Source organism: Leptonychotes weddellii, chromosome 2 (genome assembly GCF_054177405.1).
Source record: "Leptonychotes weddellii isolate Sample4059 chromosome 2, ASM5417740v2, whole genome shotgun sequence".
Taxonomy (NCBI): domain Eukaryota; kingdom Metazoa; phylum Chordata; class Mammalia; order Carnivora; family Phocidae; genus Leptonychotes; species Leptonychotes weddellii.
In genome coordinates, this window is record NC_138370.1 from 176,767,551 (window position 1) to 176,791,930 (window position 24,380).

Sequence of the window (24,380 nt, forward strand, 5' to 3'; positions counted from 1 at the left end):
TCTCTCTGACCCTCCCCCCTTTCATGTGCTCTCTCTCTTATTCTCTCTCAAATAAATAAAATTTTATTTTAAAGATTTTATTTGTTTGAGAGAGAGAGAATGAGAGAGACCCAGGACCCCCACACGGGGCTCAATCCCAGGACCCCAGGATCATGACCTGAGCCAAAGGCAGACACTTAACCAACTGAGCCACCCAGGCGCCCCCGTACCCACCTTTCAAGGGTAAGTTTAAACTCTACCTTCTTTATGTAGCCTTCCCTGAAGCTTTATGACCTTATGTTTTTAGCTATCATTTTCCCAAGAGTGTGACTTAGTTTCCCAAAGACTTAAAGAGACCGAATCTTAAATCATTCATTCCACAAACTGGGAACCTACCGTGTGCCAGTTTACCATGCTCAGAACACAGTGGGAAGCAAAACCAAGGTGCTGTAAGAGATAAAACTGGAGATATACGTGGGAAGATGCCAAACCAAGGCTGGTCCAAGAGCTCAGGATTTATGGACCAGGGATCACTGAAAAGCTCTAAGCAGGTAAGTGTCATGGTCTAGTCTATGACTCAGAACTCATTCTAGCAAAAACACAAAGGGGCCAGCTTAAACAGTGGATAAATACATTTCTCTGCCTTCATGAAGTATCATTACTGTGGGGGAAAAAAAAAGAGAGTAAACATAAATCAATCATTTAAATTGAAGGACACCAGAAGTGTATGAGTTAGTAAATAACAGGGGAAACCTATTTGAAAGAGGGCAGACAGTCTCTTTAAGGGATATTTATGCAGGGCCTAAATGAGGAGCTGGCCATGCAGAGTGGTATAAAAGTGTTCATTCTAGGCAAAGGGATCAATGTACGATTCCCGAAATTGCAAGGGCTAGGTTCCAGGAAAACCACTGTAAATGCAGCATAAATGAGCAACTGGAAGAAGGGAGAAAGTGAGCTTGAAGATCATGATAAGAAATTTGGATTCTGTCATTAAATATAATGGGAAGTCACTGGGTTTTTGTTTGTAAGATTACCTACTTTATTCTGAGTATGTACTCCAACTACATGAACTAAAACATACATCCGAAGATATATAAGCTCATACAGTGAAAAGTAATTCTCCCTCCCACCCTGACCCCTAGCCACAGAGATCCCCATCCGTAGAGGCGACCACTTTTATCAGTCTTTGAAAGGTTTTAAGCAAGACAGAACAGGATCTAATTTATATTTATGTAAATCACCCTGGCTGAAAGGTAGAGAATGGGTAGGAAGGGCTCAGGGAAACCAGCTGGAGCCTGCTGTGCTAGTTCAAAGGAGACGTGATGGCTGCTGGGTCCCAGGTGGTGACAGTGGAGATGGGACAGGAGGACTGATTCAGGATGTATTATGAAGGGAGAATTGACAAAACTCACATTGGCAAAACAGCATTAACAACTATGACCACAGGCACTGTTTTTCACACACTTAGAATCTATAGGTCTAATAATTTAGACTTTAAAGCTTAAATATCTGAGTTCAGTGAACATGTACATAAATAATGTGTGAGAGAACAATGGGTAACATAAGAAAAAACAGATTACTAAAATGTAATGTTAACAAATTGATTAATAATGGACTCACTGGGTCAATGAGTTAGATGATTTTATCTCAAAAATGACATTGCTGAAACCAACCCAAAACAGTACTGCTGTAGTTGAGGGGCTGAAATGGCAGCTATTTAAAAAAAAGAAAAAAATGCAAAACTGAAATCTTTAATACTGGTAGCTGTCAACCGCCACATAATACAGAACGCTGGAATCTTCTCAACAGAATTTCTGAGTATGACATCATACCTATGTGATGTATTTCCTTCCAGTCTGATAACTTAAACTGTATGAGAAAATTCTCATCAGTTCATAGTATAAGGGAAAAAAATGCCATTAGTGGATAAAATTTTTACATTGAGTATTCATTAAAAAGCAGTTAAGTGCTGTATCTACATAATGGAGTATTATTAAGTCTTCAAAAGGAAGGACATTCTGCACCTGCTACAACCTGGATGAACCTTGAGGATATTATGCAAATGAGCCAGCCACAAAAGAATGAATACCGCATGATGCCAATTATATGAGATATCTAGAGTAGTTAAAATCACAGAGACAGAAAGGACAGAGACAGGGGCTAGAGGCAGGGGAGAATGTGTTTGATGGGCACAGAGATCCAGTTTCACAATGAAGGAGTTCTGGGATGGATGGTAGTGATGGCTGAACAACAATGTGAACGTATATAATACCAGCGAACTGTACATTTACAAACATTAAGATGGCAAATTTTATGTTGTATGTATTTTACAATTAATAAAAACTTTTTAAAGCATTTTAAAGAAAATGTGTATAATACACTACCATCTATCTGATAAAGGGAAACTATGAATGTAACCATAAAATTAAAAGGTTGGGGCACCTGGGTGGCTCAGTTGGTTGGGTGACTGCCTTCGGCTCAGGTCATGATCTCAGGGTCCTGGGATCGAGCCCCGCCATCAGGCTCCCTGCTCGGCGGGAGGCCTGCTTCTCCCTCTCCCACTCCCCCTGCTTGTGTTCCCTCTCTCGCTGTCTCTCTCTCTGTCAAATAAATAAAAAAAAATAAAATAAAATGTAAAAAGGTTATCTATAGGGAAGAGGGATAGGTGAAGATGAAAGGATGGAAAGAAGCAATCCTTTGACTATACCTTGTTTCATACATTTGACTTTGAAAGACTTTTTTTAATATTTTATGTAATTATAAAATAAAAATTTTAAAAAGTAATCCCTAAATACTAAGAGGAAAAAAAAGCCCAAAAACCTAAGCACCCAGTAGCAAAATCAGAGTAACTATTCTAAGTGACTTTAAAACACAGTAATTTGACTTTATATCTCTAATGGGGATGCAAAAAACTCAATTTTTATTAGTTGATGATAGTCTTTGTATTCTTCTCAGACTGAGAGGTGTACAGTGTGGGATAAAACAATAAGTAATTAGGGACACCTGGGGGTTCAGTCAGTTAAGTGTCTGCCTTCAGCTCAGGTCATGATCTCAGGGTCCTGGGGTGGAGCCCCATGTCAGGCTCTCCACTCAGCGGGGAGTCTGCTTCTCCCTCTCATTCTCCCTCTGTGCTTGCTCTCTCAAATAAATGACTAAAATCTTAAAAAAAAAAAAAAAAAGAGTAATTAGAATCAAGAGGTCTGTCTTCGAAGAAAAAAAGATAAAGGAGTAAGATCAAGAAGGTTAAATAGAACTCTGTATAGTAACTGTGATCTGTGCACTGGAAAGACCTAGAAACAATGATCAACCTAGTAGTAGTGAACAACCCCAGGACACAGACTGTCATTACTAAATACTGTTTTTCATTAAAAGAAACCAAGGTCCCTTGGAGAAATGGATGATTCCAGGGCTTGGGACAGAAAATGTGTAAGATGGGCCTGGTGCAGTTTGTCACACCGGAAAGATCAAAGACTTTTAGAGTCTTGTTTAAAGGGTTTAGGAAGCAAACAGAACAGATTCCTATTGGACAAAGATCGGACGATCTCAGCATCAATAAGGATAATACCTACAATGGACTGAACCATATCACATATGTTTAAATCCATGAGTTCACAATGACACAAACACGTAACACAACTCACTGACTACTTTCAGAGGATTCCCAACTTATTTTGAGAATTAGTAACTTACTGGATAAATTAAGCATTTATCCCACTTTTCCCAAAAGAGCTAAAATTCAGGGTAACCAAATTATGGAGAGGGCATTTCTCTTTTTTTTTTTTTTAAGATTTATTTATTATTTGAGAGAGAGAGAGACAGAGAGAGCAGGGGGAGGGGCAGAGGGAGACTGAGAGAATCTCCAACAGACTCCACTGAGCACAGAGTCTGATTCGGGGCTCCATCCCAGGACATCAAGATCACGACCTGAGCCGAAACCAAGAGCAGCAGCCCAACCAAATGAGCCACCCAGGCGCTCCAGGACATTTCTCTTTATAGAAGCATTCCAGGGGCGCCTGGGTGGCTCAGTCATTTAGCATCTGCCTTCGGCTCAGGTCACAATCCCAGGGTCCTGGGATGGAGCCCTGCATCGAGCTCCCTGCTCAGCGGGAAGCCTGCTTCTCCCTCTCCCACTCCCCCTGCTTGTGTTCCCTCTCTCGCTATGTCTCTGTCAAATAAATAAATAAATAAAATCTTAAAAAAAAAAAAAGCCACATTCCAGCTAACAAAGTTATAGAATTAAAATATCAACACCTTCCAATGCCTAATAAAATGATGACTCTGGGGCATCTGGGTGGCTCAGTTGTTAAGTAAATCAACTCTTGATTTCGGCTCAGGTCGTGATCTCCAGGTCATGAGATTGAGCCCCTCGGTGGGCTCCACACTGAGCATGGGAGACTGCTTGACATCCTCTCTCCTTCTCCCTCTGCCCCTCCCTGCTTGCGCGCGCTCTCTCTCTAAATTAAATAAATAAATAAACAAACAAACAAACAAATAAAATAAGGACTCTAGGCATTGAGCATCAAGGGTTGCTAACAAGAATGACTACTAATCATTATCTGCCTACCAATCTATGAAGTCTTTTTGCTAAAAATAAATCAAATCTGAATCTGATCACATCTTTAGATTTATCTACCAGTGCACAGTCATTTCTGTATAAACTACAATACAGAACAAAATACAGACTGTGTGTAACTCCACAGGACAAATCATGGAGTTTCACCAACAAAAAAATTACAAGGAGAGACAAATGATGGAGGGGGACCTACAGACTAAAACAAGTCACAATGTATAAATAGCATCTGGATCCTGATTCAACTGTTATAAAAAAGACTGACACAATTAAGATTTTAACATTGGTTGGATATTTGAAGGTAATGAGAAATTATTAATTGTTCGTGATAGTGGTATTTGTGTTTATCTTTTTTTTTTTTTAAAGATTTTATTTATTTATTTGAGAGAGAGAGAATGAGAGACAGAGAGCATGAGACGGAGGAAGGTCAGAGGGAGAAGCAGACTCCCTGCCGAGCAGGGACCCCGATGTGGGACTCGATCCCGGGACTCCAGGATCATGACCTGAGCCGAAAGCAGTCGCTCAACCAACTGAGCCACCCAGGCGCCCTGTGTTTATCTTTTTAAAAAATGTATGTAAATATACACACTGAAATATTCAAGTCAAAATGACATGAAATCTAGGTTTGGGGGATACAGAGAAAGTCCGGCTGAGTTAACAACTGTTGAAGCTGGATGAGGGTAAACAGGGACTTATTACACCATTCTCTCTACATGTGCCTGAGAACAATTAAACATGTAAAATAAATAAATCAATCTTTACTCTAAGTTTCATATAATAAAAATATCTTTTATTGTTAAACTTATAAACTGAGACAAGGTAATTTTAACACTGGTTGGATATGTGATTTTTTTAACAATCTTTTTTAGAGTATCTTTTTTAAGATTTTATTTCTTCATTTGACAGAAAGAGAGAACTCACAAGCAGAGGGAGCAGCAGGCCGAGGGAGAAGCAGGCTACAGACTGAGCAGGGCAACTATGCCCCACTCAAGCCCTGGGATCATGACCCAAGTCGAAGGCAGACGCTTAACCAACTGAGCCACCCAGGGGCCCCTTAAAGTATCTTTTAAAGCATTTCAAATTATTTACTTTTCTGACAATACAATGACTACTTGAAAGAACTAACTGGAAACTAGTAATAGTCTAAAGAAACAGCTTTTACGGTAAAATCAGTAACACAAAGCTGAACACCAAACAAAACCTTATCAGTATCAGGTAATGTCAAAGACTTAAAGGGGAAAACGGTCAGCTGTAATAAATTATATTTTAGAAAGAAAACTATCCCACCTTTTGGAGACTGGGCAGAATTTAGATTCATGGCATTCAGTGAGCCTCTGTGACTAAAATCTAAACATAGCGACAAGCAGTTAAACAAATCGTACCAGCTGTCCTGCTGTAAACCACATCAAAACTCTGAAAAGCAGTTCTGACTGCCAAACCATTCACTTCCTTAAAAAACATCTTCACTATTCTAGTTTTCCCCACAGTCAGAATCAAGGAGCATATTGAGATTTCGGATTTTAAAATATAATTTCTCCATCGCTAGCATCAGCCCATTAACTTAAGGCTGAATTTTACAGTCCCACCCTCCTACATTTCCCCCGCGGGGCCACAAAAGCCCTCCCCTCTCTTGGTGCCCGCTGAACTCTTACTCATCCTCTCCCACTCGCTTTCACCGGAGGCCGCACTGATGTTTTTGCAAAGGAGACCAGAGTGCACCTTTCAGCAAGCCTATTTCTTCTCCCCATTAAGATTTCAATCCATCTGTCACAAATACGCGAAAATATCTTTCTGTAATAACTTACCAGCAATGCATACAGCCATCGGATGTGTTCTGACCCTGAGGAATACACCAGTTGCTTTACGTCATTTAGGCATAAAATTACGTATCAAACCACCAGCAGTTCCAGGTGAACCGAAGTATTTATTCGAAGGTAGGTATGCATGAAGTGAACACAAATCGCCCACAAAATATCCCGAGCCGTGAATTACAAGAATACAAACAAAGTAACTGTTCAAGGCAGCAGCCCTCTGACACCTCCCCCCTCCCCAACAACGTTAAAGAGAGAAAAGAGCGAGATGACCAACAAGCTCCCTGGGCCGTCCAGTTCCCGGACCACCTCACGACCGTCTGCAGGCAGGTCTGGCTGGCAGAACCTGCCGCCTGCAAACGCTCCAGAGCCACAGGCAGCCCCGAGCGGCGGGCGCTGCAGGCCGCGGACCGCGCTGTCGCCAGCACCTGCTGACCCAGCGTCCGCTCCGGACCCCCGCCGCCCACCACCCAGCCCACATGCCAGCTGCCCGGCCGCTCCCGCGGAGAAGCCCGCGTCCTCTCCGCACCCGGTCACGGCCGAACGGCGACCACCCCTCCCAGCGCGGCCCCGAGCCCCCGCGCCCGACTCGAGACCCGCCAGCGCCCCGCCCGGCGCGGCCCCCGCCCGCCTCCGCCCGGCCTCCCGCGGGGCGTTGGCGCCGCCGCCGCAGGCCCCGCGGCCCAGCCTGCAGCCCCTCGGCCGCTCTGCTGCTCCGCCGCGCCCCGGGCCCCGCCGCCGCCCCTGCCCGCGGGCCTCACCTCAGAGGGCGAATCGCGGGCAGCGCACGGGCGCTCCCAGGTCTGAGTGCGGCTGCCGCACGTCGGCTCCGGCTCGGGCTCCGGCTCGGGCTCCGGCTCCGCCCCCTGTCCGCCGCGCGCTCCCCAGCCCGCAGCCCCGGCCCGCCCGGCCTCTCCGCCCCCTCAGCCCCCAGCGCTGCCCCCGCCGCGGGAGCTGGGTGCGGCCTGCGGCGCCGCAGTCCAACAACGCGCCACCCTATAGGTCCATCCCGCGCCGCGCCGCCCAGCAACGCGTCCTGCGATTGGCCGACCGCTAGGGCGGTCAGGGACGCGGGCAGTGACGGGGCGGGGCTCGCGCGGCGAGGGGGCGGGTAAGGGCGGAGGCCCCGCCTGCGGCCGCCGCGAACCACAGGGACGCCTCTGGGTGTGGTCCAGCCTGCCCACGGCGCTCAGCGGAGGGTCTGGCAGCACTGGCCGACTGGGCGGCAGCTTCGGGACGGCGGGTCGCAGCCGCACAGGCCTCGTCGCTGACGCAAGCGGGCCGGCTGTGCCAGCAGCGCCCGCTGTCCCAGAACCGCTTGTGCACTCGCTTGTTGTCACTGGAGAGACTCTCGTGGAGGCCCCCCGCGGGCCAGGTGCCCGGGATGGGCAGCAGAGCGTCCTAACGGCCCCGTTTCAGGCCAGAGGGGCCCTCGGAGCCCGGGGCCGGGCCGCTCTCTGCCCACCTCGTACACTCCTCCAGCAGACAGGCCCTTGGGCCTTGCGCCCGTGTGCCCGGCCCTGTACTAGTCTCTGTCCAGAAACACCGCCCCCCTCCCCGGGCGGGCGGGGTCACAGGCAGAGTTTGGGCTGGCAGCCAGGGTGGAGTCAGCGGGGTCTGTGGATGGCGATAAGGCTCCACAGACAGGGAGTCTGCCTGCTGCCCAGGGCCTGGCCTGCCAATTCTGGATGAACAAGCACCAGTCACCTCCGCAGAACCAGTAGTTAAGAGTCTAGGCCAGGGCATTGGCAAGATCAGGTCACCTGCCAGTGACCTGGAGGCTAGCCTAGAGACCGGACCAGCACCTTCCCCTACCCTCTCGCTCCTCTTGTCTCATCTGAGCCCCCAAAAAGCCCAGGACACAGAAGCAGAGCTTCTTGTTCCCTTTATACCATAGGAAGCTGAGGCCCAGCACTGGGCAGGGCAAGAACAGTGTGGAACCCGGGCCTTCCTTCCCAGCAGGGACCTCTTTGGCTTTGCGCATAGAAGGGTCAGGGATATTGTCCAGGGTTAATAGTCTGTGACCTCTGATCTCAGGGCACTTCTGCACAAGACTCCACAATTCTACATCAGCCATTGTTCCCCTTGCACCCAGGAACAAGGCCTGGCGCTTTAGAGCTTTCAGTGAAGGGGGCGCCTGGGTGGCTCAGTCAGTTCAGTGTCGACTCTTGATTTCCACTCAGGTCATGATCTCAGGGTCCTGGGATCAAGCCCTGGGTCGGGCTCCCTGCTCAGCGGGGAATCTGCTTCTCTCCCTCTCCCTCTTCCTCTGCCCCCTCCCACTAAAAAAATTAATCTAAAAAAAAAAAAAAGCTGTCAGGGCTTGCTCAAGGAAGGAAGGGACGAAGGGAGGAGTAGAAGATGATTAAGCATGTTAAATAGACGCAAAAAAGACCCAGATCAAGCTTCTAAAGGTGGAAAATACATCAGAAATGGAAAATACACTGAATGGGATTAACAGCAGATTAGACACAGCAAAAAACACTGGAAGACATGGAGAAAGTAAATGAAATACAGAGAGACGAGCCTGAAAAGAACAAACAGAGCACCAGTGAGCTGTGGGACAACTTCAAGAGGCCTCATAAATGTGTAATTGGAGTCCCTGAAAACGGGTGTGGGGGTTAGAAAGAAGACAAATACGATTTGAGGATATAATGGCTGAAATTTCTTTTTAAATCTGATGAAAACTACAAACTCACAAATCAAAGCAACTCAGAAAGTAACTTCTGGCTTGCTACTGGGCTCTGGTAGAAATGGAATGTGTCTATGGGACATCAAAAGTGACTCTGAGGCCAGGGGCGCCTGGGTGGCTCAGTCGTTAAGCATCTGCCTTTGGCTCAGGTCATGATCCCAGCGTCCTGGGATCGAGCCCTGCATCGGGCTCCCTGCTCCTCGGGAAGCCTGCTTCTCCCCCTCCCACTCCCCCTGCTTGTGTTCCCTCTCTCGCTGTGTCTCTCTCTGTCAAATAAATAAATAAAATCTTTAAAAAAAAAAAAAGTGACTGTGAGGCCAGAATTGCCCATCACTTGGTTCCATCAGGCTACCAAGACATAAAGTCAGGTAGGTACATCATAATCTAAGTGGCAGATCCAGGATTGGAAGGCTTCATGTAGATGCAGAGGTAGGCGGTCCAGACACTTTGTCATCTACCACTATAGCAGCAGTATCTATCAGCTCACACCAGTGGTCTCAGGGATTCCCTGGACACAGTGACAGAGGAGCAAAAAGCATGTGCTTGGTTCATAGGAAGGTTGGCTCAATATGTTGGTATGGGCTGAAAATGGCCTGCTGCTGCACTGTATCCCCATTCGGCAGCTGCCCTGAAAGACAGTGGTGAGGGAAAGTCACCCCCATAGGCAAAGCTTCAGGCAGTGAATTTTGCCATTCACTTTGTGTGGCAGGAGATGTGGCCTGGACTCATAGACAGTGGTACATGGCTTAGTTGGTTGGCTGGAGCCTGGAAGGAACAATCTGAAAGTTCGGGCACAAAAAGGTCTGAAGACAAGGCATGTCAATGGATCTATGGGAATTGGTACAAAGAGTGAAGATCTTTGTATTGCATGTTAATATTCACCAGTGCGCGTCTACCACAGAGGCTCTAAACAACCAAGCAGATAGAAAGGAATGGCCAATGAGCATAAACCAGGCTCTTTCTTCTGCCCCCATTGTGCTGGCACAGTGGTCTCCCCAGTGAAGTAATCATGGTAGCAGAGTGGAGGCCATGCATGAGCCCAACAACATGGGTTCCTTGTAACCAAGGCTGATCCAGCTACCGTCAGTACCAAATGTAGCCTGTCACCTGTCCCTGCAGGAGCCAACCGGCTACTTATTGGCAAGTTGATTACCTTGGATCCCTTCTGTTCTAGAAAAAGCAATAATTCATGTTCACTGAGACTGCCATGTATCTGGATGAGGGTTTGCCTTTTCTGCCTGCAATTACTTCAGCACCCCTATCAAGAGCTCGAAAAGTGTCTGATTGGCTGACATGGACTCCCACATAACTGCCTAGTTACCAAAGGACCTGCTTTATGGCAAAGGAGGTATGCAATGGACATAGGACCAGGAACCCACCATTCCTACCAAATATGTGCCATCCAGAAGTTGCCGGCGTACTAGAGTGATGGGCTAGCCACATGGAGATTCAGATGAGGCTCCAACTCAGAGAGGACACCTGCGAGGTGGGATGCTAGCCTCCAGGAAGCAGGACACATGCTACATCAATCACCACTTTATGAGACTCCGTCCCTAATACGGACAATACCCAGTGACCTACTTGAGGAATCTGTGCTTCTGTTCTGCAACAGTAAGTGCTCTGAGCCTAGAGGTCCTAGAGGTCACCAAAGAGGACGCTTCTACCAGGGGACATAGTCATGTTGAAACTATGGCTGTCGTCTGATCACAAGACCATAATGGACAAAGTTATGAAATCCTATGGACAAACATTAAGGAAGACTCAAATTAATAGGGAGATAGACTGTGCTGATGAGTCAGAGGACGCAATGTTGTAAAGATGTCAATTTTTCCCAAGCTGATTTACAGCTATAATGAATTCCCAATCAAAAGATCAACTGAGTTATTAGTGACACTGATGAGCTGATTTAAAAATTTGTGTGAAAATAGCTTTGCACCGTGGCAGTATCATAGCCAATGAGGTTTATCTGAAGCGCGATTATCGCTAAAACTTATGTGGAAAAAAAAAGTGGGATGGGATGCCTGGGTGGCTCAGTGGGTTAAGCGTCCAACTCTTGATTTTGGCTCACGTCATGACCTCAAGGTTGTGAGATCAAACCCCATGTCAGGCTCCATATGTGGAGTGTGGAGCCTGCTGAAGATTCTCTCTCTCCCTCTCCACCCGTTTTTTCTCTCTCTCTAAAATAAATATTTTTTTTAAAAAGTGGGAGAAAAAACTCATCCGGAAATAGAAAGAGCCACAATAGACAAGACACTCTCAAAGAAGAAAAATAAGGTGAGAACCTATTTAGCAGAGACCGAGACGTAATTAAGTGACAGTAACTCAGACAGCTGCTATTGGCATAGAAACAGACAGACAAATGGAACCGAACAGAGTCCAACAACAGACCTCCATATATATGGACATATCACAGGTGGCATTGCAGATGGGGGCGGGAGAGCAGATTATAAATAAACAGTGCAGGAATAGGTGGGTAAACCTATGGGGAAAGAAATGAAAGTGAACCCTTACCTCTCGCTGTATGCAAAATAACAATTATAGGGCGCCTGGGTGGCTCAGTTGGTTAAGCGACTGCCTTCGGCTCAGGTCATGATCCTGGAGTCCCAGGATCGAGTCCCGCATCGGGCTCCCTGCTCGGCGGGGAGTCTGCTTCTCCCTCTGACCCTCCCCCCCTCATGCTCTCTCTCTCTCATTCTCTCTCTCTCAAATAAATAAATAAAATCTTTAAAAAAAAAAAAAACTTAAAAAAAATAACAATTATAGAGTTGGAGAAGATATTTGCAACACACATTACTGACAATATCAAGGCTACGTAAAGAATTTGTATAGATTAACAACAAAAAGGAACAACAATTAGAAAAATGTGCAAAATATTTGAATAGACACTTCACAGGAGACAAATCAAAAATGGTTCATAAACACATGAAAATATGCTCAAGCTCATTAATATTAGCTAAATGCAAATTAAAGCCATAATTATACACCCACCAGATTGATAAAAATGAAAAAAAAATCTGACGATACCAAGTGTCAGCAACAATGTGGAACCAAGGGAACTCTCTTTTATTGCTGTTGGGAGTGTAAACTGGAACAACAAAATTCCTGGAAGACAGTGAAGGTTCCCGATGCCCTAGAACCCAGGGGTCAGACTCCCGGGTACATACCCTAGAGAAACTCGTGCACGCGTGCATCAGAAACACGAATAAGACTGTTGCTAGCAGCATTGTCTGGACTTGCCCCAAATTGGAAACAAACCAAATGTCCATCTACAATAAAATAAAATCCGTGAACTATGATACAGTTATATATAACGGAACAGTTTTCGGCAATGAACTTGAACAAACTAGAGCTAAGCCCAGCAATGCGGACGCATCTCAAAGACATCATGGGCAAAAGAAGCCAGCTGTCAAAGCTTTCATCTGCATGATTCCATTCACATAAAATACAAAAACAGGAAACCACCGTGATGGATGTATAATTGAGTGGTGAAAGCTTTATAGCAGAATAAGAACGCGAGCCTCCCCAAAGCCAGGGCAGGGGTTGCTGCAGAGACCAGGAGGGGCGGAGCTGTGATGGGGAGGGCACACTGGTGCTGGAGAGACTACCTCTTGATGGGATCATAAATATGTTCACCTCATAGCAATTTGTTAGGCTGCACATTTGTGTTTTGCTCATTTTTCCAAATGCGTGTTTTGCTCTACGGGAAATCAAAGGAAAAAGGAGTATGCTTCAGCTCTGAGCAGCTCAGAGTGTGGCCAGAGGTGAAGCCGGAGGGTGATGCAGGGGCAGCTGTTAGGCAGCCTCTAAGGATTCATGAGGAGCAAAGGAAGGTCTGAAGGAAGTGGATATGTTTGGGGTCTGCCCTGTGTCTCAAGACTTTCCCTCTGGTGGGAGTGTGCTAGAAGGTAGCCTAATGGGAGACGGCCACTTCCAACCATCTTCAAGGGTCACTGTCCCCCTGGACTGGAGCCTTCCCTGAGGTCCCCCATCAGGCAGTCTTTTCCAGGGGGAGGGATAGAGCATGCAGGCAGAGACAGGGAACTGGATGTGGCAAGCTGCCCAGTGGGGGGCTTGGTGCCACTGGGTCACAGCCAGAGACAGAGGCCCTCCTCCCCTCACTGCCCTCCTCTAGAGACACACGGATTAGCTGTAAGCACCAGCTCTGCCCTGTATTCCCTGTGTGTCCTCCAGGCCTCCCTTCCTGAGGCCAGTCCCGGTGGGCACTGGGCAAGAAGCCCCTCGACCCCAGGCTGCTGCCTTTTCTTCCCTGATGCCCTGCCCGCGCCACCAATCCCGCCAGGGGTGCAGGGAGAGCCTCCTTGGACCAGCAGGGGGCGTCCCCCCAATGTGACCCACAGTTGGGGCAGGGACGTGGAGCCACTCAGGACTTGTTTTTGTTTTGTTTAAGATTTATTTTTTTTTAGGGGCGCCTGGGTGGCTCAGATGGTTAAGTGTCTGCCTTCGGCTCAGGTCATGATCCCGGGGTCCTGGGATCGAGCCCCGCACCGGGCTCCCTGCTTGGTGGGAAGCCTTCTTCTCCCTCTCCCTCTGCCTGCTGCTTCCCCTGCTTGTACACTCTCTCTCTGTGTCAAAAATAAATAAAATCTTTTTAAAAAAATAAAGATTTTATTTATTTATTTGAGAAAGAATGAGAGCATGAGCAGGGGGGGAGGGTCAGAGGGAGAGGGAGAAGAAGACTCCCCGCTGAGCACGGAGCCCTATGCGGGCTCAGTCCCAGGACCCTGAGATCATGACCTCAGCTGAAAGCAAGAGTTGGGCACTTCCCCCACTGAGCCCTCCAGGAGCCCCTCCGGACTTGTTTCGTGAGGGCTCTTCTGGTTCTAAAAGCATCTCTGTTTACAACAAAAATCTCTATTAACAGAAGGTAGAGGGCGCCTGGGTGGCTCAGTTGGTTAAGCGACTGCCTTCGGCTCAGGTCATGATCCTGGAGTCCCGCATCGGGCTCCCTGCTCGGCGGGGAGTCTGCTTCTCCCTCTGACCCTCCCCCCTCTCATTCTCTCTGTCAGATAAATAAATAAAATCTTTAAAAAAAAAAAAAAGAAGGTAGAGAAGCTCACTCTTCAACTGTTAGAAGAGTAAAACCATGTTCAGTCATCAGCTTGGAAAAGCTTCCCAAAGGGTCTGAGACTTTCTCAGCCCAGGAGCTGGACCAGTCTCTGAACTCACCATGATGCTGGACAAGACAATGAAGCCTCTCCGAGCCTCAGTTTCTCCACTTGCAAGATGAGGAAGCAGACTAGCCCCTGGGTCTATTACCCCCAGACTGGGTCCAGAGGGTTAAGCAGGGGAAGGCAGGCCAGTTTTGTTCCTCCCAGGGCTGTGGCCCCCCAGGCTTAGTCAGGGCACACCCAGGACTGTGTTGACACTCCATATGACTATCAGAAGCCCTGAGGGGAGATGGGAAGGTAGGCAGGGGTAAGGGCCAGGCTCAGAACAGCAAAGGACAGGTCACATTAAGTAGCTGAGCTGGAACTTGAATCCAGGCTTCTCTGACCCTCCGTTTTCTCCCCTGTGAAATGGGCACATAGCAGCTTCTTCTCTCAAGTACCCATGGGGCTCAGCGCCTGGAACCCAGGAAGTACCCAGTAAGTGGTAACCACCCTCCAACACTGTATGAGCAATAGAACGTTCATGGCAGGTCTCAGGAGGGAGTGGATCCCTCTGGCCCCTCCTTTATGCTGGAGACCTTGCCTGGGACCCCATCGGCCACCCCCAGCACACACTCTTACAGCTGAGGCCCTGGGTCCCTGGGTCAGTTCACAAGCAGGTGGGAGTCTGTCCTGGGCAGGCCTAGGGCCTGGGAGGAGAGGTTAAAGCCAGTTCAGGCCCCAGGGTGGGCCTTGGGCAGCCACAGGCCTCATCTGTCCAAGTGAACAGAGGCCCCAGAACCCCCCAAACTTTCCAGTTCGGGGGTCTTCAGATACATCTTAGCCACTGAGATGGCCACAAGTTACCTAGAAGTGACAGGGTGTCCCGCATCATGCAGTGCATCACTCGCAAGCAGAACCCCCAGCACTGACGACACCGTCTTCTGGGCCAAACCCCACTTAGAACTTTTACAGGAAGGGAAGCTGCAGCCAGTAGGGAGCGGCCTGCCTCCATGGGTTCCCCACACCAGTTCAGGGCAGGGAGGGACTGCTGGTTCCCCGAGACTGCGCGGAATGCCTGAAGCTCCCCGTGCCCCAGACTGGACAGTGCCCGTGCTGACACCCCCCCCCCCCCGCCCCTGCAGGGTTTAGAGGAAACATCTGCAGGGACAGTGCTGGACACTTGGTTCCTGGAAGCAGATGGCTGTCATCCTCCCAGCACCTCTCCCATCCACTGTGGCCTCATCCCTTCCCCTCCTCCAGCAAGCCACCCCACACCCCACACACGCCCAGGGGCAGGTGGAAGGAAGTGCAAACAAAGGGCCCTCTCCAGATGCTGAACCCCGGCTGGTGGGGACACTGCTGTCCTGGGTTTGAATCTCACACAGCGAACTTCTTTCCCAACATAAGACAGAGAGGATCTGACGCCCCCCCGGGATCCCAGCCAGCCCTGACCCAAAGCGGAGTCTGTTTCCACAGAGGCAACAATCCAGCCTGGATGGGCGTGCCAGGGAGAGTGGCTTCTGGAATTCCACAGCAGGCAGGGAGGGGCGGTCAGGGCCAGACTTGAGCTGGGTGTTGCCCAGAGGACTCGGGCATCTGGGGACCACCATCCCCACCCACACTTAGCCCCCGGGATCTTCCCACCCCTCTGTAGCCATCTCTTCCTCCAGGAAGTCTTCCTGGAGCCCCTAGCTGGGTTCTGAGCTCCCCACCCAGGCACACCACACTGGCCTGGCCCAGGTGTGCCCAGCTGTGCCCCAGCACAGTTTGTTCATCCAGCAAATGACCCCACTGTAGATGGGGGGGCCTTTTAGCTCTGCAGTCCTATTGCCTTGTACCTGACCTGTGGCACTTCGGAGTAGAGGCTCTGAGTCCAGACTGCCCGAGTCTGGGTCCTATTCTGTTCCTAGCTATGCGCCCAAAGCAAGTTCTTTACTGACCTATGCCCCGAAGACAACCACTTCTTAGGCTTCCTGTGAGTTGAGCTGCTAGTCACCGCTTAGATGTGGGTGTGGGTACTCAGTAAGGCTTCTTGTCCCCTCCTTCCCGATGAAACCCCGGCCACTGAGGGAAAGGTCATCTGTGCTTTATTGTACATCAATGGCCCATACTGGAGCCTGTGTCTTAAGAGTTCCTGGGGGTGGCAGTCCCGGGGCCAGCCTCTGCCCAACCCCGAATGCCCAGTCCTGCCCAGCTCCCAGCACAGTGCAGGGTCAGTGTGCTGGCAGAGTTGGGGACGGGCGGGGATGACCACAATTCTTGTCCACAAAGCCCACGCAGGGCTCGGTCCTGGGACCCTGGGCTCCGGGGAGGTGGGACAGGGTGAGCTGTGTGTCACAGGAGAGCCCCCTCAATCCTCTGGAGTGCAGAGCCTGGCCTAGGCCCAGGGACCCAGCCTGCTGAGTGGGGCCTGGCCTGGCGGATTCTACAAGGTATCTGTTGGGGAGACCCTGGGTGGGAGCACAGCACTCAGTCCAGCTCCTCCTCCCACGCAGGCCCGTCTCATCTGCGTGGCCTGGGGTCACGGCCCCCGTGGCTCGTCTCTGCCCAGCAGCACGTGTCACTGGTGTCACCTGGGCCTCGTGTAGCCGTAGGGGCGCTGCAGCAGCAGGCTTCGGTGGCCGGGCAGCACGTGCGTGTGGTAGTACTCCACGAGGCTGCCCACGCTCACAAACAGGACCTCGCCCTCCAGGTAGAATTTAGAGTCCTGGCAAGGGGGAAGAGTGGCGGGGTCAGGGGGCGTCTCCCGCGAAAGGGGGTGGTCAGCAGCAAGCGTGGCAGTCCGGCAAGCTCCCAGGTGCCCTGTGTCAGCTCTGTGCCCGCCACCCCACCCCCAGGCGGGGGCTCCCTTCCAGCTGGAGCCCTGGGGCGGGGCCAGCCTGCCCACCTTCTCAAAGATGCGGTAGTTCCTCACTTTGTTGGGGCTTGTATCCCACACGACCAGAACCTGCAGGAAGAGAAGCAGCAGATGGATCAGCTGAGAGCAGCCCCAGCCTCCGGGGAAGGACCGCAGAGACCAAGGGGCCGGCAGAAGCATCACAGCTGGGTCCTGGGGCCCTTACGGTGACCTAGGGAGGGACCCGGACAGCAGGGTCCAAACGGGCAGCCGCTGGCCCCAGGGCTCCTGCCCTGATGGCCTCTGGGGAGACTCGAGTAGCGGTAGCAGGTGCCTGGCTCGCCCTAGGAGCATTTCTGACAGACACAGAATAGAGGGGGCGCCAGGCTGGCTCCGTCCATGCAGCATGCGACTCTTGATCTTGGGGTCATGGGTGCGAGCCCCACTGTTGGGCATAGAGCTTACTTAAATAAATAAACAAATAAACAAGAAAAGAAAAGAAACAGAAAAGTGAGGCTCAGTGAGGTTGTGCGATCCAGCCTCGGAGGAGGAGGGGCACTCCAGCCGACTCGCTATTCCCACAGCCCCAGGCAGCCTCCCCTGCAAAGTGCATGAAAACCCAGCCCCACCAGAGTTCTGGGACCCCCAGCACTTCCCTCCCACCTCCTTCCTGTGCTGGGGGACTGGCCAGCATCGCCCCCAGTTTGCAGATGGTGTTCGGTTCCTGACAGTAGATGGGGCAGGGGCTGCCAGGCAGAGACCCCAAGCACGGAACTAGTCGAGATGCCAAATCAGAGGCTGCACAGGGAAGTGACGTATATGCTATAAAGGAGCCCACCACAACACAGCAGTCCCCAGGGGCCTTCGCTCAGCAGGGTGACTGTCGGGGCACCTACCTTCCCTGACTTGGTGGAGGAGTTCCGGATGCAGTAGAGTCCATCCTGGGGCTCTCCCTGGGGGCTTGTGGCTTTGAACAGCCTAAAATAAAGCAGTTGCGTCAGAAGACGAACCATCCTCAGCCAGTGCTCGCGGGGGGACCCTCCAGCCCCAGTCCTCAATGTGGGTTTCTGCCTTCTCGCCATTCTGCAGCACAGGTCCCAAGAGCAATGGGCTGCGTGAGGGCCGGCCTGTGCCGGGCTTGGGTGCCGGCCAGGCGGGACTGAGCGGATGGCCTCTATCGCCCTCGGGGCCGAGTACCTGTGCCGGCGACTGCCCAGCGCCAAGGCAAGTGAGGGGGACAGAAAGGCTGGGGACCGCATGTCCGCAAAAACAAGGATTTGGAGAAAGAAGGGCTTGGTGCTAACCTTTCCACTTCGCAGGATTCCGTGGTATTGATAAACACAGAGCTGGGCAGTGGCACCTGCAGAGACCAGTGGCAGTCAGGGTCAGGGTCAGGGTCCAAGGGGTGCTTGTAGCCAGTGCGCCGTCTCCCCACCCCCGGCGGGCTACCAGCCTGTGCCCAGATCTGGGGCTTTCCACCATGCTCCCGTGCCCCCCTCAACTCCAGCATCCTGGGGGCTCCTCACTCAAGATGCCCAGTGAGGGGCCGCCCACCCACCGCTGCGAGCTGGGCTCTCCCCTCGGCCCTACCTTCTCATAATCCTCGTCGGAGTCCTCCCCACCAGCGCTGTCCGCCTTTGAGGGCCATCGGGGCTTTTCAAAGGAGAAGCTCCTGAAACTCTGCCCATCAGGGGGTGACCTCCTGGGAGGGGAGCAGGGAGAGGAGGGAACATCACTGTCGCACCCTCCGCCCACCACCCCCATTCACCTGGATGGTTGGAGGCCCAGACCAGGGACCCTGAGACAGGCCCATGCCGACCGCCCTGGGGCGACAGGAATTGCCTGAAGTGGGCTCAGGACTGCCAATAACACTGGCAAGACCATGGTGGGGGCCTGAACTCTGGTGTGGTCATTGCATAGACAAGTGCTCTGGATGCTTGGGGGGGGCCCCAGCCCCAGCTCTGCAGCTAACCAGCTTTGTGACCTTGGCCAAGCCACGCCCCTCCCAAAGCCACAGAGAGTGGATGATGTGAATGGACGGAGCCCACACTGGGCTGTGGTGGAGGCTGAGCCATGGACGACCGGCCCTGGCACACGCAGTCCTGGAGCTCTTGGCAAACTGACCCAGTCTGCACCACTGAGGCCCCTTGTGAAACGGAACCATCACGTGGTGCCCTCCCTCGGCAGCAGAGCTGAGAGTCCTAGGGAGAAGGGTGCCAGGCTCAAAGGCCTTCAGGGAGTACTGGGTTAGCTCGCCCGCTCAAGGTTCCCCCCTGTGGTTCCCAGAACCTTCATGGTTTGGGGCCCCAGACATCTCTGACCACAGGCTGTTGGTATGAACGACACTGTGTGAGCGGGGGACACACCAGTCCCCCCTAGCAATAAAGAAGAAAGTGTTTCGAGCAGACCTCAAGGGTGAGTCACCAACATACTCCACATTCTAGCAAGTTCCCAATCAGGAAGAGCACAAAGGCAGCCTTGGTGGCTCAAGAGCCCCAGGCAGGGAAGGACAGATCCGGATCAGGAGGGCCCGCAGAGGCATGCTGGCTCCAAGGGGCTCACAGCCCAAGCTCCTCCCATCCCCTACCATCTATCCCAGAGCAGGAGGTCAGCCCTGAAGGCCCCTCCCTTGACCCTGCAGGGTCCTCAGATTGCCCAGGCCAGGCTCTGGGAGGCCTGTTTCCCCAAAGACCCTCTTGCCCACTGCTCCCCGACAGCGACGGGCTCTAGGCCCACCACCCACGAGGCTGGACATTCCTCTAGGGCAAGGATAGGTCCGGTGCAGGGGAGGCTGCTCAGGCTCAGCAGGCTGCGGCAATCAAGGAGCCTTCCTCCTCCTATGCTAGGGCTGCCTGGTACCCGTCGTGGACACAGACAGTGCCAGAGGCGAGGAGGCCAAGGCGCCGGCTGGGGAGGGTCCCCAGGGGGCCCCAGTGCCAAGCCAACTCACTGGAGGTGGGGGAGGGGTGGCTTCTCTGTCCTTGGCAGGACCGCTGGCTTGGCTGCGGCCTCAGGCATTGGCAGTTTCAGGACAGGAGGCCTGGGGGCCACCGGGGGCACGAAGAGTCTGGGCCTGGCTGCCTCCCCTGTAGGGGCCTCTTCAGCCATCTTTAAGAACTTGGGCTTGTTGGCAGGCACGGGTGGAGGCTCGGGCGTGGGTGGCCCCCGGGGGGTCAGATGGAAGGACTTGAGCTTGTCACAGTTCCTGGAGGAAGCAGTGGCCACGTTGGCAGGGCTGGAGGCAGAGCCAGGCCCATGGCCGGGGACCCAGGGCTCTGGGCTGGGGCTGGCGCTCTCGCGTAAGCAAGGGGGTTTCCGGAGGCTGGGCGTGGTTGGCAGGTGGCCCAGCGGGGGGTCACTCATCCTCCGGGGGGCCATGGGCACCCTGGGGCCAGGCTCAGGCCGCCTCAGGCCCAGTGGGTCCCTCTTGGAGTCCTCAGGAGCTGGGCTGGTGTCAGGGAGGCCACGCTTAGGGGGCGGGGGTGGCAACAGGGGGCTCGGGCCCTTGGAGGCAAAGGAGTGAGCACGGGGCATGTCGGAGAAGGCTGGCTTCCTGGGTGTAGGCACAGGAGGCGGGGGGTAGGCCGGTGGGTGGGTCAGGGTGTCTGCAGAGCAAAGAGACCCAGTCAGTGAGTGTCACCTGCTGGAGGCTGGGCCAACACCACCACCCTGCACCCCCTGGCCTTTCTCACCCCCCTCTACACGCAGCCCGCATGAGCTTCCTGAGCCATCAGCTTCCCGGAAGTGGAGGTGAGAGAGAAGAGGCAAGGGAAACTCTGAGGACTTCACCTCAGAGAGGGGAGGCTATGATTCCTACTAAGAGAGGTGAGGAGGATGGACAGGAGTAGGTTGGGAGGAAAATGAGGGTTGCGTTTGCTCATGCTTTAAGAACATTGAGGGAACGTGGAATGGGCCGTCGGGGCACAGTCTGGGGTTCAAGGAGAGGTGAGGGGGTGTGGGGTGGGCCGTCGGGGCGCAGGTCTGGAGTTCAAGGAGAGGTGTTGGCTGGTGAGGCCAGTGGAGTCAGCAGGCTAACTGTGACACTAGCTGTCCAGTGGCCTAAGACTGTCAGGAGAGGAGTGGGCCAGGCCTGAGTCCTGGGGTGGCCCAGCTCATGTTGATTGGCCCAGCTCATGGCATTAAGGGGCCAGTGTGGGGCTGAGTGAGGTGGGATGGGACCTGGAGCCAAGGCTCCTGGTGCTGAGGAGCAGGGGGGACGACCCAGGCCACGTACAGCTCACAGGTGCTGAGTGCTGCATTTGAGAATGGGGAGGCCACTGGAACCCAAATAAGAGATGTTTGGGGAGAGGGAGGGGAAAGCCTGCTTGGAGTAGGGACTCGGAAGGGTGGGGAGGGAATGTGCAGGCAGGTCTGCGGGCACTGGTCCTGGAGGAGCACAGCTGCGAGCAAAGTGAGGCCCCCACGTGCTCATCTCCAGCCACGCGTGGCCGCAGTTCAGGGGTGGGGCAGATGGACATGGGCTGGAGCCATGGGCTCTGTGCCGGGAGGGAGGTTGAGGCACATGGCCTGGCCTGGTGGTGGCCCCAGAGGGAGGGGGCCAGGAGGAAGGAAGAGGGCTGGACCTGCTGTACCTAAAGGGGGGGGGCTGAGGAGGGCAGAGGACAAGGTCATTGTAGAGAAAGCAGAGGAACAGGGAGGCCGGGGGTAGAGGGATTGTCCCAAGTCCCCAGGAAAGTGGAAAGGATAGTGGGACGGGACGGATGGCAGGACAGAGGCACAGCCCTCCCCCATCTGGTCCTACGCTTGGCTGTGACAGATATATGTGACGCCTGGTGCATGCCTGTCTCCCTTGCTAGGCCGCATACTTTGGGAGGTCAGGTGGGAGTGGGTGGGTAAGTGACAGACCGGCCTAGAGGTGCTCCAGGGAGCTGTCAGCCACAGGGAGTAGGCCCTGCCCTGGACCCACCCACTCCTCAATGTCCCCACTCTCAGCCCCCAGGACCACCCCTGGCTCAGCATTATACATGTGGGCCCCCCTACCTCACTTATTTGCAAATCACCTCCCCCCTGCCCTCCATCCCAGGCTAACTGTGGAGGTTGGAGGATCAGGTGAGCAGAGCCAGCCAGAGTATACACCTTTTCTGTTCTGTTCCTCCTAATACTTGGGCCACAACAGGGAAACTGAGGCCACCCGGAGCGGTACTCAGGCCGGCACTCCCAGGTTCCAGCCCCAGGAGCCCCCGAGGCTCACAGGTCGCCCACCTACCCTCGGGCTCCATGGGCTCAGGGGAGTCAGGCTCCATGTACGAGTCGTCTTCATCCTCATGCTCGTAGTCTGTGAGGCAGATCGAGGGTCAGACCCAGGGTGGCCCAGGCCCAGCTGCACCCAGGGGCGGTGGGGCAGGGGCCCTCACAACACTGGGAGCCACGGGTCAGGGAGGCACAGGGCAGGGCATGAACCCAGGACCCAGGCTGCCTGGGGAAGACAGCCAGATAACGCCTCCCCTCCTAGGCGGCAGGGGCCAGGTGCAGACGGGGTGGGGCGTATGCAGACAGGCCTCACCTTCATTGTCTGTGGGGTATGGGGACAGGCTGATGTCCACAGGCCGCTCGACTGCACCATAGAAGCTGTCTGTGTCCGAGCTGGAGTCACTGAGGTGTGGGGCGGGGGAAGGGGGGTGAGCACTGGGCAGGGGGAGTTCCTTTGCACTCACACATCTGGATACACACGCACACCCTCGGATACGGGACCGATGCACAGAAACAGACGTACGCACAGACCGACCACACACACAGACACGTGGACGTGTACAGAGCTAGACGTCGGATAAACACAAAGCAAGGCCAGACACACAGTCGAACAAGCTCCTCACAGGTGAGAAACACAGACCCAGGGACCGGAGGCCTCCCTGCCACCCCCTGCCTGACCACACAGGGCCAGGCCTCAGGGCTGGCCCCACATCCCCAGCTGCCCCGCGGAAACTACCAATGGGTGTACACGCGTACACACACACACACACACCCCGGGCCAAGCCCCCAGAGGCGGGAGGTAGGCACATATGTCAAGCCCAGGCCCACCTGGTGTCCAGGGGCAACTCCTTCTTCTCGTGGAAGTGGCCAATCTCCTTGCGCAGCAAAGCCATCCAGCTCTGTGGGTCAGTCGGGGCTGGGGTGGGTGCCTGCTGCCCAGGGCAGGGCTCCACCCTCGCCCCGCCTCCCTCACTGCCCGGGGCTGCCCCACACGGAGGTCAGGGACACGACCCCTATGGCCTTCCTGGGGCTCTGGCCCCACCTTAGCCCATTCAGAGCTCTTCCCGAGACAGCTCCTGAGCGTGCGGCGCTCGTACCGGGCCACGGGCTTGAGGATGAGCACTCGCCCAGCACCACGTCCCGTCAGGCGCCCCCCACCCCGAAGGCAGGCTCACCTTGCGCTCATCCTCAGAGGAGGCCGAGAAGAACCATGTGCGGTGCTTCTTGCTGATGTGGACAATCTTGAAGGGGAAGACGTTGTTGGACGTTGTCTCTTCAGCCGCCCGCATCACCCTGAGGGCACAGTGCGGGCGGTCACCACCCGGTCAGCCCAACCTGGATGGGTCCCGGCACCCCGCACCCACCGTGCCCCCGAGGATGCGGGCGGGTCTGGATGGTCCGCCTTGCGGATGCTCCAGGCCAAAGGCCTAGATGCTTCAGGCAGAGGGAAGCGTGCAGGCAAGGACGGGGCACAGAGTGGACAGGGCTCATCCTGGAAGCAGCAGCCCACGCAGCTCCAAAACGAGGACACGTCACCCTCACTGCCCACCAGTGCCCCTCTACTCAGGTGCCACCCGCCCACCTCGGCGGGCCGGCCTGTTGGGGGCCCGAACATGTCAGCCTCCGCCCTGCCCCTGCAGCCCCCGTCAGGCACCCCAGAGAGCACTGGGGGGACGTGACTTACGTGGCTGCTCCCCCCAGCCAGGCGGTGGGGGTTGTATAGAGATCACAAAACCTACCATGGGGGAGCCCCACTGGGCCAGGCGCCTGGGGCAGGTGCGCCCATCCCCCGGGGTGAGGGTGCGCATCCCTCCCCAGGGGACCCCAGAGCTCTGAGCCACGAATGCCCACTGGCAGCCACAAGCTCCAGGCTCCTCCCCTCCTTAGCAGTGCCCTGGCTGGCGGAAGCCTGGCACTGGGCTGGGCACCTGGGCCAGGCCCCCCGCATTGAGCTTCCAGCCAAAACCTTGAGTCACTCAGTCCTGCCACTGACATGGGACCTTCAGGTCTGCATAGGCAGGAGGGGCTGGGCCCTCCTAGGAAATTGGGCGGCACAGACTCACGCCGCAGGGTGCCAGGCCCATGGTGTGACACTAAGACCCAGAGCCCAGGAGTCACACTTCACCCCTGCCTGCAGGCCCCCGATGCTGTGGGGCTGGCCCAAGTGGGG

At 53.6% G+C, this 24,380-nt stretch overlaps 2 protein-coding genes across 15 annotated transcripts in view; both read right to left on the reverse strand.

Moving 5' to 3' along the window:
- Window positions 1–7,297, reverse strand: part of ADD1 (adducin 1) — an 83,046-nt gene extending 75,749 nt beyond the window's left edge. For 5 of the 11 annotated variants that reach the window (XM_081812712.1, XM_081812710.1, XM_081812711.1 and 2 more), the window contains exon 1: window positions 6,355–6,375. In XM_081812712.1, coding sequence (XP_081668838.1) covers window positions 6,355–6,373 — 19 coding nt within the window. In that variant the 5' untranslated portion in view covers window positions 6,374–6,375. Of the gene's footprint in view, window positions 1–6,354; window positions 6,511–7,121 lie in introns of those variants that run through there. The other 6 variants (XM_081812708.1, XM_081812709.1, XM_081812707.1 and 3 more) reach the window with 5 other exon arrangements.
- An 8,936-nt stretch (window positions 7,298–16,233) lies between these two features.
- Window positions 16,234–24,380, reverse strand: part of SH3BP2 (SH3 domain binding protein 2) — a 34,382-nt gene continuing 26,235 nt past the window's right edge. For all 4 annotated transcript variants that reach the window (XM_081812754.1, XM_081812757.1, XM_081812753.1 and 1 more), the window contains 10 exons: window positions 23,386–23,503; window positions 23,039–23,109; window positions 22,524–22,612; window positions 22,227–22,295; window positions 19,950–20,604; window positions 18,590–18,701; window positions 18,304–18,359; window positions 17,896–17,977; window positions 17,051–17,110; window positions 16,234–16,870 (listed from right to left, as the gene is read on the reverse strand). In XM_081812754.1, the coding sequence (XP_081668880.1) occupies window positions 16,733–16,870; window positions 17,051–17,110; window positions 17,896–17,977; window positions 18,304–18,359; window positions 18,590–18,701; window positions 19,950–20,604; window positions 22,227–22,295; window positions 22,524–22,612; window positions 23,039–23,109; window positions 23,386–23,503 (1,450 nt within the window). In that variant the 3' untranslated portion in view covers window positions 16,234–16,732. The remainder of the gene's footprint in view (window positions 16,871–17,050; window positions 17,111–17,895; window positions 17,978–18,303; window positions 18,360–18,589; window positions 18,702–19,949; window positions 20,605–22,226; window positions 22,296–22,523; window positions 22,613–23,038; window positions 23,110–23,385; window positions 23,504–24,380) is intronic.